This window comes from Cnephaeus nilssonii (assembly GCF_951640355.1).
Source record: "Cnephaeus nilssonii genome assembly, chromosome: 19".
NCBI classification, from domain to species: Eukaryota; Metazoa; Chordata; class Mammalia; order Chiroptera; family Vespertilionidae; genus Cnephaeus; species Cnephaeus nilssonii.
The window spans coordinates 29,130,313-29,143,918 of record NC_137090.1 but is presented as its reverse complement, the minus strand read 5'-3'; the positions used below and the strand labels follow the sequence as shown (position 1 = coordinate 29,143,918).

The 13,606-nt window shown below is 42.8% G+C and overlaps 1 protein-coding gene across 2 annotated transcripts in view; it reads right to left on the bottom strand.

The window, feature by feature from the left end:
- Positions 1 to 13,606, bottom strand: part of PSMD11 (proteasome 26S subunit, non-ATPase 11) — a 31,171-nt gene that overhangs the window by 6,057 nt on the left and 11,508 nt on the right. For both annotated transcript variants that reach the window (XM_079798577.1, XM_079798576.1), the window contains exons 4-9: positions 9,661 to 9,732; positions 9,220 to 9,277; positions 5,988 to 6,182; positions 4,268 to 4,412; positions 3,357 to 3,417; positions 379 to 441 (exon numbers count right to left, since the gene is read on the bottom strand). In XM_079798577.1, coding sequence (XP_079654703.1) covers positions 379 to 441; positions 3,357 to 3,417; positions 4,268 to 4,412; positions 5,988 to 6,182; positions 9,220 to 9,277; positions 9,661 to 9,732 — 594 coding nt within the window. The remainder of the gene's footprint in view (positions 1 to 378; positions 442 to 3,356; positions 3,418 to 4,267; positions 4,413 to 5,987; positions 6,183 to 9,219; positions 9,278 to 9,660; positions 9,733 to 13,606) is intronic.

Genomic DNA, 13,606 nt, shown 5'->3' with positions numbered 1-13,606 from the left:
GCGGTAGCAGGCGCAGCAGGGCTGAGATGAGCAGGAGCACGCCCAGCGCAGGCTCGGGCTCCTCCCCGGCCGCCTGGCGCTTTGCACACTACTTCATGCTGTGCAGGATTGACGAGGACAGTGAGCTGGAGCCTGACAAGATGGTGGGTAAGGCCGGGCTGCACTGGTGCAGAGATCCACTGATCCCCGCAGGCCAGGCCAAGGGACCCTGCCAGTGCCCTAATCTGTGCACCAGGCCTCTAGTATGGAATAATTTTGTACTATCTTTTGAAACTTCTTATGAAATGATAATTATTTTAAAATAGTGTATGTTTTTTAAAAAGTACTTAAATACCCCTCTCTTTCACCTGTTCCCTACCAACCCAACACCATGCTTACCTTCTCAAAATCTGCGAGTGACCTGTTCTTGCTAGCCTGGGCCACACATTTTAATGCTTCTGTCTAAGAAGAAAGAGAAAAATAGTGAAAGTGATCTGTTCTGCACACCCACATCCCACAAACAAGTTTCATAAACAGTATGCTACGTCCCAACAACTTCTGGTTGCAGGGAAGAACCAGGCTCACTACTGTCCTTGAGGCCTGGGAAGAAAAGCTACAATAAGACCACTGAGGGAACTGTGGCTGTGCCTGCAAAGTAAATTGGGAGGTTCTACACTCATGGTGGCCAGAGACTGGGGTCCCCAAAGCAGGCACCTGATGGAATTTTGGGGAACACCCAGAGACCCTAGTGCACATTCACCTGGCCTCTCCTGCTCCCCGCAGACTGAGACATGGGGGCCCGGCACCACGCCTGCACCCACTCCATCCAGATCATAAAGGTGGAGGAGATCTCGGCCAACAAGTGCCGCCAACTGGCATGGCAGTCAAGCAGTTACAGGACCAAGTTCCAAGATCAAGTTCCTGCTGCCCCAACGGGTCCTTCATCACCAGCCCTGGCACACTTCACCACCAAAAGGCCCAACACCTTTTTTTGTTTGTTTTGTTAATCCTCCTCACCTGAGGATATTTTTTCCATTGATTTTTAGAAAGAATGGAATGAAGGAAGGGAAAGGGAGAGAGAAAGAGAAACATTGACAAGAGAGACACATCAATTGGTTGCCTCCTACATGCTCCCGACTGGGGCCAGAGATTGAATCTGCAACCCAGGTATGTGCTCTTGACCAGGAATCGAACCCAAGACCGTTGGATGCTCCAACCACTGAACCAAATCAGCCAGGGCTCCAACATCTTTTACATGTAGGGCCTCCCTGTCCCCTGGTCTGCCCAAATAAACTCCCTGGGAAAACCAGGAAGGAAAACAAAAACAAAAATACCACTGTGTGCCAACTAGTTTCCCTTTGAAATCTGAAATAAATTAAAAATACTAGAAAACAGCAAGTTCCCCGCCCCCCCACCCCCCAAAAAAACCCTGCACAGCATTCTCCAAAGATGACAAGTTAAAAGGGAAAATGACCAGAGAACTGATTTCTTTCCAAGACTCCCTATCCCTGTAACACCCCTGATTCCTTCCTTCCCACCAGATAAGACCTGTGCTTCAGGAAGATTCATTCTGCTAGGTTTATTAGTGTGCAGACCAAAATCTATTTTCATTAGGGTTGAGGCATCACGATTTTACATATTATACTGCACGTTAAAACCCCAGAGTGATGAAGGTACAATCAATGGTTCAGGGCACCTTCTAACCCAGAAGAAATCTACAACATTAATCTCTTTAGGAGAACAGTCTGACTCCTGCTCAAAAGCTGTCATCAAGGTACACAGGACCAGGAGCTCCTCCTGTACCAGTTAAATGTACTTAAATAAGGATGGTGTGTCTTATACAGCAGACTTCAAAAATAGAGCAAAGGCTCTGGTCCCTGTGGCTCAGTTGGTTGGGTGTCATCCCATGAACCAGGAGGTTGCCGGTTCAATTCCCGGTCCAGTCACATGCTCGGACTGCAGGCTCAACCCGAGGCAGCAGATCGATGTTTCTTTCTTTCTCTCTCTTTCTCTCTCTTTCTCTCTCTCTCTCTCTCTTTCTCTCTTCCTCTCTCTCTCCTTCCCACCCACCCTCCCTCCCTCCCCGCTTCTTCCCTCTAAAAATCAATAAAAATATTTTTTTAAAAGATAGTGCAAAGTGTTCTCAGCATTTGTCCTAGAGACAGAAGAAGTGTCATAATGAGAAAAGCCTGGAACTTAGAGCCAAGATAACCCAAGTACAAAGTCTGGCTCCACCACTACCAGTTAGTTACCTGACCTTGTTCTGGACACCTGATCTCTTTTAGCCCATTTCCTCAACTCTACTTCTAGATAATAACCAGTATTCACTTCAGCAATAACCAGTATTTTTTTGGTCAAAATTAGAAGCTGATCTGAAACTTTTTCTGATAAAAAGCCAATCAGGGCCACTTGTGGAGAAGGAAGAAATCATCTTGTGGACATTCCTCTAAAGATACAGTGAAATAGCCAATGTGCCTGTTGTTTAGAGACAAATGCATTTGAATCTACAAAGATTACTTTTACTTTAGTAATGATATTTAAACAAAGTACAAAAAAGAGATGGTGAAGATATCTGAGACATCATCTTTACACAGGTGATATTCACAGCTATTTAGGCACAAAAGGTACCACAAAAAGAGCTACTGGCCCAGCCAGTGTGGCTTGATGGTTAAGGTCGACCCATGAAAGAGGAGATCGCTGTTCAATTGCCAGTCAGGGCACATGCCCGAGTTGCAGGCTCGATACCCAGTTGAGGGTATGCAGGAGGCAGCTGATCAATGAATGATTTTCTCTCATCATTGATGTTTCTATCTCTCCCTCTCCCTTCCTCTCTGAAACCAATATATTTTTTAGGAAAAAAGAAAGAAAAAAGAACTCTTCTTGCACCACATCCAAAACTCAGGACATGAGTGAAAGGTGCTAATATGAGAAGCACTCAGGTGAGTCATCAAAACCTAGTTTCTGCACCAAGCAATCTGATCTTCTTAAAGCACATGTGCACCAGGCCTTACTGGGCTTCAACTAGGAGAATTCAAGATTCCATATTCTGCACATGTCAAATTTGCAAGTCAGGCTCAGATAAATTTCCTGGTCAAAGCTAAATACAACCTAACTCAATGCAAATGCTAAAATTCACTCCTATAAGTCCTTCAAACCATCTAATATCCAAAAGAGCACAAAACACTGACTTTTTAGATCACAAATTTAACAGTATAAGAAATATACTGAATAGGCTTAAGGGACAGGAGTTGGGGGGAGGGGATAAAAATGTAGAATGGAGACTTGAAGAGCACTAGTCTCACCAAACATCATGTCTGACACAATATGCTGGCCTCAGAGTAAGTAGAGATCAGAACTGCAGTCATGGTGTTCCCTACCTGCCTCCCTGCATACCGCAGTGCAAGCTTCCCGCTCACCAGAGCCTGGACATCTTCTGGGCTAGAAAAAAAAAAACATACTTGGTCAATTGCTCCAGGATATTATGCTGTAAGTATAGGCTTAGGCAAATTTCTTTTTCTCAGAATTCTACTGAGAATCAGCCCCACCCGTAAACACATATGCCCCTCACATTGCAGAAGCCACTCTGAATTCCTACACTCTGGGACGAAAATCAACAGTGAGGAGCAGAAAAACTTTAGCATTAAAAAGAAAGTCACAATGAACCGACCAAAAGTAGTAGAACCAACAGGCAGAATAATAAGTGTAAGTCAAATCCCAATATAAGATCCAAAAAACCAGCCCAGCATGGCTCGGTGGTTGAGTGTCAACCTATTACCTAGAAGGTCAAGGTTCGATTCCCAGTCAGGGCACATGCCCGGTTGTGGGCTTGACCCCCAGTAGGGAGTGTGCAGGAGGCAGCCAATCAATGATTCATCATTGATGTTTCTATCTCTCTCTGAAATCAATAAAAATATCTTTATAAAATAAAGATCCAAAAAGGATCCCAGTATCTCATTTACTACCCCAAAATGTGGATAAATTATGTATTATTCTTTATAAACATCTGTCGTACTTTCTGTTGACCCTTTTCAAACCTCTCCCTAACCTCTTCCTTAATCTACCCCCTGTTTGTCTGTAAGTTATTTTCGGGCCCTCTGTCCAATTATTACTCTTTCGACAGAATAATTGCAGGATACTCCAAGGAGGCTTCCCATCTACTTCCAGCAGCCCCAGAGGAAGCTGCTGCAGCTTCTATGACTGTCCCAGTCCCTGCCAAGCCATCTCTGGCACAGCAGAAAACTTAGTTAAAAATCTGAATTCTCATATCCCAGAGTTAATGTGCACCTACCTGTTGAGCATGATTTTGCACAACAACATGTACTTCAGAGAGGTGATGGCCTTGGGGCTATCAATGGAGTCATAACCCTCAAATGCCTCATAGAAATATGAGTATGCAGTTTTCCAGTCCTTCTCCTCTGCTGCGTGAATAATACCTAAGCATTGAAAAGAAAGGTGGAAGACCCACATGAGAACCATACAAGATCAGAGCTGGGAAGGGCCTCAGAAATCTATCCCAACCCCATCCACTTATTCCTGGGGTCAGGAAAGGATAAAGGACCTGTCCAAAGTCATTATCAGCTGGTGGCAAAGCTGGGATTAGAACCCATGTCTTTCTTTGGCTTCCCAGTTCAATGCCATCTTGCTAATATAAATTCTAAAGGAGTCAAGACCCAACTCGAAGAAGATCCTAAAGCCTGCATACTGTAACATCTTCTCCATGCTTCTCACCCTTACTGTATGCATCCTATCTTTTTGCAGCCACTAGGAAAAGGACACCCTCCATTACATCACTTTCATAAGTCAGGAAATTGACCCAAACATCCCTGCACTGCCCGAATGACTGATTTTAATAATGTTAACCATTTCATTAAGATAGCTTTTCTAAGCTTGACATTTTTATATGTAAGCAGCTTTCATGGGGGATCATTCTTGATGAAGGCTACAAATGGATAGTGACTTAAATTCTGGAGAGGGGAAAGAAGAGAGTTTGCATAAAAATGGCCTCCAATTCCTCTGAGAAATCAGATGCAAGTTCTTGTCTTGACCATGAAGGAAAGGCATAATAAAAGAGCAGGGTTTTAAAGAAAGTGCCAAGAATTGGTCAAGGCTAGGTACTATGATAAAAACTTAACATTCATCATAATTTAATCCCCACCACAATCCTATGAAGAGATACAATTTACAGATGAGTTACAGATAAATTAAGTAACTTGCCCTATCTTTGATAAATTACCTAACTAGAATTTGGCAGAACTAAAATGTCAACCTAGGAAAGTCGGTTTCTAGAGCTATTGCTCTTAACCTCTGAATGACAAAACATGCCATTTGATACTCAAAATACTCAAGAGACAAGTAGGGCAGGTATTATCTCTCTTTTACAGACATGGAAATTAGAACTACAGAGAGGTAAGGGCTTAAACTAGTTTTCTGCCTTTAATTCCAGTGCTCTTTCAGTAATAATAAAGTATAACTAATAAAAGCTGCTGACTTCAAGTATTCTACTGCCCATGGCCTCCTAGCCCCAACATTCACACACTCCATCAGAAAGCTATCCACTAAACTCAACTGAAATTCGGGAGTGGGGGTGTCTTGTCTTAGCCCTGTTCTGAGGCCACTTGGAAAAGTCCAACATGCTTTACAAAGATCTCCAAGTGACACAGACTCGGGTTAATCAATGTTGGAAAGAGCTGCCACCAGCCTGAGTAGTGACAAAGAAGGAAATTAAGGGAGCTTTTTAAACCTAAGTGAGAGCTCTCTAAGGTCTTGGCTCTAAAAATCAGGTTGCCTGGGCAACCATGGATAAACATGTTATTAATATATTTTAGGCAGTTAATAGCAAGTTAATAGAAGGGGGAAGCTAGTTAGAGAAAACCTTCTAATTGGTTTCTCTGAAGAAGGATCAAGCCAAATCAGCCAATTTTATTCCCCAGCCCCAATCCCCCATTCCTTCCACCTATGAAATAAGGTGAGTTTTAAGAAAACATCCCATGAGTAGCTACAGGTATTACCTGACTGCATATCCAATGTGGCCTGCAATTTAGGGGGGCAGTAGATGGCATTTGCTGTGGTTCGAGCAGAGGTTAAGGCAGCTCGGGCTTTCGGCAAGTTGCTGAGGGCATGGTACGTTTTGCTTTCTAAAAGCTGTACTTCCACCAAAAGGGCTTTGTCATCCATCTTTTTCAACTCCCGCAACAGCTGAGAACCTGGAGAAGGAAAAATATTATGCCCCTTTCTGAGCCATAATCTTAATACCTTCATCCCATAGTATCTCCCTCTCCCACCCTCATGAGAACACTCAGGATAAAGAAAGCAGAAATCTGCCTGAACCCAAAGAGGTTACCTATTTACAAGAAGTAAATTTTCTGTTAAATGTGCTATCTTCCAAAAGAGAAACACAAATCTCTTTGAAGCTTTCTGTATTCTAAGGAGCACATTGGAGCCAAGAGCTCTATGAGCTTACTTGTAAATTTTGAAATCTCCACCCAGAAAACGCTGAAACTAGTTATCCAGTGATCTCACTCTCTTTCTGTCCAGCAATCACAGACTACATAAAAAATACCAGGCACTAGGGTTGGTGGCTGTAGGAAAAGAGTTCTGGATATACCAATATTCTCCAAATATACCTTACCTTCTTCCCCATCTCAGATGTGAAAAATCAAATCCAAAAAGACTTGCATCAGATACAAAAATTAACTCAAAATGAGTCAAAGACCTAAATGTAAGATCTAAACCTATAAAATATAGGAGTAAATCGTCGTGATCTTGGATTAGACAATGAGCTCTTAGTAATGATACCAAAATCTTAAGTAACAAAAGAAAAATGGAATTTAATACAAATTAAATTATGCTTCAAAGAAAACCACCAAGAAAGTGAAAAAACAACTCATAAGATGGGAAAAAAATATCTGCAAATCATATATCTGGTAAGGGACTGGTATCCGGAATAAATAATAAAAGCACAAATAATCCAATTAAAAAATAGCAAAGGGCCCTGACTGGTTTGGCTCAGTGGATAGAGCATCAGCCTGCAGACTGAAGGGTCCCGGGTTCGATTCCGGTCAAGGGCACATGCCTGCATTGTGGGCTTGATCCCCAGTGGGGGACGTGCAGGAGGCAGCCAGTCAATGATTCTCTCTCATCATTGATGGTTCTCTTTCCCTCTTTCTTCCTCTCTGAAATCAATAAAGATATATTTTTAAAAATAAATAAATAAAAATAAAAATAAAATAGCAAAGGATTTGAATCGACATTTCTCCAAAGACATACAAATGGCCAGTAAGTACATGAAAAAATGCTTAACATCATTAGTCATTAGGGAAATGCAAATCAAAACCACAATGAGATACCACATCACACCAACTAGATGGCTAAAATAAAAAAGACAGCCCTAGCTGATTTGGCTCATTGGATAAAGCATTGGCCTGGTGACTGAAGGGTCAAGGGCACATGTCCGTGTTGCGGGCTCAATCCCCGGCCCGGTGGGGGGCATGCAGGAGGCAGCCGATCAATGATTCTCTCTCCCTGATGTTTTTATCTCTCTCTCTCCCTTCCTCTTTGAAATCAACAAAAATATATTTTAAAAAATAAATAAAAAATAAAGTATATTTTTTTAAAAAAAGGAATGAAGGGCTGCCACATGCTATAACATGGATGAACCTTGAAAACATTATCCTAAGTGAAAGAAGGTAATCACAAATACCATATATTATATAATTCCATTTATATGAAACTAGAGGCCTGGTGTACGAAAAATTCATGCACTCAGGGAGGGGGGGTCCCCTCAGCCTGGCCTACGCCATCTTGCAGTCCAGGACCCCTCGGGGGATTATCCACCTGCCGGCTTAGGCCCACTCCCCCGGGGGATTGGGCCTAACCTGGCAGTCAGACATCCCTCTGGCAGCCCGGGAGCCCTCGGGGAATGTCCAACTGTGGCTTAGGCCCGCTCCCCTAAGCTGCAGTCAGACATCCTTAGTGCTGCAGAGGCGGTGGGAGAGGCTCCCGCCACCCATGAGCCTGACTTCTGGCTGAGCGGCACTCCCCAGAAGTGAGGGAGCACACTGACCACCAGGGGGAAGCTCCTACGTTGAGCGTCTGCCCCCCTGGTGGTCAGTGCACGTCATAGCGACCAGTCATTCTGCCATTAGGGTCAATTTGCATATTACCCTTTTATTATACAGGCTGTCCAGAAGAGGCAAATCTACAAAGGCAGAAAATAGATTAGTGACTGCCTGGTAAGCGGGGGAGGTGATGGATCAGGGATTAATCAGGGAAGTGATAACTAATGGGTCCAAGATTTATATCTGGGGTAATAAAAAAGTTCAGAAAATCAGATAGTGGTAATGGTTGCACAACTTTGTGAATATACTAAAAACCACTGGTTTGTACACTTTTAAAGGATGAATTTTATGGTCTCTTAACTATATCACAATATAACTTTTCTTTTTATATGCTACTATTTGTTAGAACCATATGAACTTGTCATTTTTGCAGGATAAAAATGAAATATTAGCAATTTCTTCAACTTCATAGATTACAAAAGCCATGTTCTTCCATATGGGAAAAATAACCCAGGATCTACCCACTAATTTAAAAAAAAATAGCCCAACCGGGTGTGGCTCAGCAGTTGAGCATCGACCCAGGAACCCTCCAAGAGGTCACTGGTTCGATTCCCGGTCAGGGCATATGCCCAGGTTGTGGGCTCGATCCCCAGTGGGTGGCATGCAGGAGGCAGCCAATCAATGATTCTCTCCCATCACTGATGTTTCTATCTCTCTCTCCCTCTCCCTTTCTCTCTGAAATCAATAAAAATATATTAAAAAAATAAAACCGCAGCAGGCAAAGATTTCAAGGTGTTTAAATGCCACACAGGAGAAAGCCTTTAGATGGCCCATTCCAACTTCTATATATATTCACATCTAATTAATTTATTTTTTAAATTTTATAATTTCTTTTTAAAAATAAATTTTAAGTATAATTATAAACAGATATGTAAATGTGATAAGACAGTAAAACACTTTGCAATTTGACCTTTCTATTCTCTAAATTTAAAAAATTAGTTCTAGTTAGTTTCTTAGAACTTCCAAATGGCATTTTTCCATGACAGATTCAGTAAATAAAGAAGGTTAAGCCTTCTTACAAGAAAGAAGAATTATTAATGCGTAACTAATAAGAGTAGTCAGGCTCTAAAATACATTCATTTAGCCAGCTAGGATGCCTTATTAATTACTACCAGCTACTTACCCAAATGCAATGCTTCCTGGTACCTCTTGGTATCGAAGTACAAAGACACTAGTCTTGCCTAGGAAAGAGAAAAGGCATTGACTGATGAAAGAAAGAAATCAAAGATTGATAGTCACAGAACTGTTACTGTTAAATATTCAAGTCCTGATGATAGCATCAAATTCAGTCCAAAAATATTTATCTAGCCCATAGTATTATCTCTTATTATGGGCAGTGACTTCCTATTAACTTTATGATGTTACAGCTTACTTCTCTAAGTTAGCAGGTCTGTCATAAAACTTCAACCAGAGCAATTCTCATGAATGAGACTACTAGCAATAATCTTTGGGTGCCTGGATAACACAAAGTTGCAGAAAATACTTTTATCAGGATGGTGTTACTTACACTCATAGTCTGCCTACTGCATAGAGACCTGAAAATAGTACTAATGTAGGCACATACCTCCAAAGCTTGGCGTAAGAATGTCCTTTTCTCTGATTTGGCCCATTCGATGCACTCTAAACACAACTCAACCTGCAACAGGGAAAAGACAATACATGCAACATTATGTCCTCACATTCCTCCCACAAACGTTGCTTTGGAGAATAGCTTTAATTTCCACCTTACATATTACCCATGTTGCTCTATTTAATGTCTCAGGGGACATGCCTTGATACACAGATCTCAATGTGTAATGGTTATCCTAGCTAATAAAAGAGTAATATGCAAATTGACCATACCTCCACTACACCAACAAACCACGCCCATCAGCCAATCAGGAGCAAGTATGCAAATTAACCCAACAAAGCTGGCTGCGGCCACGGAGAGCACAGGAGGCTTGTCTTTCCCTGGCAAGGGAGGAAGCCAAGCTTTCCACACATCCTGGCGGGCCCAGGCCTCCACTCAAGGCTACAAAGTTTCAATTACATAAAATAAATAAATCCCAACAAAAATGGCGGCAGCCACGGAGCTGGAGAGAGAAGGAGGCTTGAGTTGCCCCCAGCAATGGAGGAAGCCAAGTTTGCATAGCCCTGGCCTGCCTTGGCCTCCGCTTAAGGCTGTAAAGTTTCAATTATAGAAGATAAATAAATCCCAACAAAAATTGCTGCAGACACGGAGCGAGCAGGCTTGGCTCCGCTCAAGGCTACAAAGTTTCAATTATAGAAGATAAATAAATCCCAGATACCAGGGCCTCCGCTTGGGTCACCGGGGGGCATGGCCGACCTGCAAACCACCACAGGCCCCTCGCCCAGGCCGCCCCACGCCCCAAGGGAACCCCCACCCTGATTTGGGACACCCTTCAGGGCAAACCAGCTGGTCCCCACCCGTGCACCAGTCCTCTATCCTATCTAATACAAGAATAATATGCAAATTGACCGTCACTCCAACACACAAGATGGCTGGCCCCATGTGGTCAAAGATGACTGCCCCCTTTGAACACAAGATGGCCACCACAAGATGGCCAGCAGGGGCGGGCAGTTGGGAGGGACCAGGTCTGCAAGGGAGGGCAGTTGTGGATGATCAGGCCAGCAGGGGAGGGCAGTTGGGAGGGACCAGGCCTGCAAGGGAGGGCAGTTGGGGGCGATCAAGCCTGCAGGGGAGGGCAGTTACGGGTGACAGGCCCGCAGAGGAGGGAAGTTGGGGAGGACCAGGCCTGCAGGGGAGGGCAGGTAGGGGTGACCAGGCCTGCAGGGGAGGGCAGTTAGGGGCAAACAGGCTGGCAGGGGAGCAGTTAGGCATCAATCAGGCTGGCAGGCAGAAGCGGTTAGGGGCAATCAGGAAGGCAGGCAGGCGAGCAGTTGGGAGCCAGCAGTCCTGCATTGTGAGAGGGATGTTCAACTGCCCGTTTAGGCCCGATCCCGGGATCGGGCCTAAACGGGCAGTCAGACATTCTTCAAGGGGTCCCAGATTGGAGAGGGTGAAGGTTGGGCTGGGGGACACACCCCCGTGCACGAATTTCGTGCACCGGGCCTCTAGTAGTATTATAATGGAGAACCAATTAGGCGTTTTACACACGAAGTATCTTGGTGCTTAGACTGTGTTCCTCTGGAAGAGTCTCATTGTTAAGATTCCTCTTCTAGCCGAAACCGGTTTGGCTCAGTGGATAGAGTGTCGGCCTGCGGACTGAAAGGTCCCCGGTTCGATTGCGGTCAAGGGCATGTACATTGGTTGCGGGCACATCCCCGGTAGGGGTTGTGCAGGAGGCAGCTGGTCGATGTTTCTAGCTCTCTATCCCTCTCCCTTCCTCTCTGTAAAAAATCAATAAAAAATATATTAAAAAAAAAAGATTCCTCTTCTACCTTTCCCAGAAGAGACCCAGCATTTCCAATATATGTAGCACTGGAATGTAGAGTTCTATGATGGCTGAAAATTTTTTAAATCAGAAATTTGCCCCCAAATAGTTGCAAACAGTAACAATAATGTTTTAATGTGAATAAAACATAAATAAAGGGGAGAAATTCTCAGCCTAAGTACAAATGCCTTGTTCCTAACAGTTGCTTGTAAGACTCAAAGGGCCCAGCTGGCTCTTCCCTTTCAGATTCTAAGAAGTGCAACTAACAAATTCATCCAGCCCAGCAAACTTTAGCTTTTATTAAAGGGAGCAAATAGAACTTAGAATTAAACGAACAGGCTTTCAAGCTTTATTTATAGGTACTCTGAATCCCCAATTCTATCTGCCACCTAAGCAGTGATGTAATGTGCAAAGTAACGGATTTAAAGTAGGGATCTATGCTAGATGGTCTAAATACCATCAGGTATCCTTGACATATTAGCTTTGACAAAGTACTTATTAAGTACTGCAGGTCTTACATTACTTCTGTTACTACAAGTTTTTTATTAAAATGCTAATCAGAGCATAATATAAAATGAAATTGAACTTTCTGGAGAACTAATTACTAATACAACAGGTTTTTGCTGTTACTGTTGTTTTAAATATATTTTTATTTATTTCAGAGAGTAAGGAAGAGGGAGAGAAACATCAATGATGAGAATCATTGATCAGCTGCCTCCTGCACGCCCCCTCCTGGGGATTAAGCTCACAACCTAGGCATGTGCCCTTGACCAGAATCAAACCCAGGACCCTTCAGTACACAGGCTGACACTCTATCCACTGAGCCAAACTGGCTAGGGCACAACAGGTTTTTGATGGAAATCCAAAGTTCTCTTAAGAGATGTTGTAAGGAGAGAAAAGCAAACGGACAGTCCAAACTGACTCATCTTCTGCCTTTAAATCCTAAGTCAAAATTCAATAAATAAATGGATGGCTGACATTAAATGGTATTTAGAGAATTCAACAGAGATTCAATGAAACCTTTACAATTCATTGGAGCCCTCTGGTGGCTACTTTAATCTCCAACCCTAAACACAACTGACTTCATAAAAATACTACAAAAACTAAAATAAAAGCATGCCAATCACAATTTCAGAGTTTTGAGTTATGTTCTGAAAAGCCAAACTCAAAGTAAGATTTCTGTTCGTGACATGTATAGAACTAAAAATATTTTACTGGCCCTAGCTGGTTTGGCTCAATGGATAGAGCACTGGCCTGCAGACTGAAGGGTCCCAGGTTCGACTCCAGTCAAGGGCACATGCCTGGGTTGCGGGCTTGATCTCCAGTAGGGGGCGTGCAAGAGGCAGCGATCAATGATTCTCTCTCGTCATTGATGTCTCTCTCTTCTCCCTTCCTCTTTCTGAAATCAATAAAAATATATTTTTTAATAAAAATATTTTACTGTATAATTTAGCAACAAAAATACAATAATCTTTTATACTATACATCTTGAGGGGGCTACAAAAAGCTTACCATCAATTTTACCCAAAGAGCTTTTTCAAACAACACAAAAAATGAATAATAACTAGGCTCCTGATTCAGTAGTCTAGAGATTGGCCACTGATGTATATTCCTAGTTAAAAACAAACAAACACTGAATTCTACTACAAAATCTCACCTGTCCCCATTTCCCTGACAGTCCAGATGTTAAGTGACTCACCCAGGATTACATATCAGCATTGGGATCAGAACTGGACCCTATCTCTAGAGCTCTTTCTATGTCAAACCAGCCTTAAAAAATTCAGGTCAGTACAAACATTTCTTCTCGAGCACAGATTTTTGTACAAATGAACATGAACTGCATGTCTGTTATCAATTACAGGTACATGATTTGCATTGTTTAGGACTATAATTGGTGCTTCAGTTCTAAGGGGAAAAAATAAAGGCCCTTTTGCCACAGCTATTTTGTCGAGGCTTTGTGCTTTGTTCATGCTAACCATGACTGATAAAGGGGCTAAGAATGCACACCCATGCTTCTGGAGGAAGCCAGCCCTTACTTGAGTACAAGAGCTTGATGTGGTCAAAATTAGATATTTAAGTTTCAAATCAATATATTTAACTATTTTTTTTAAGTTC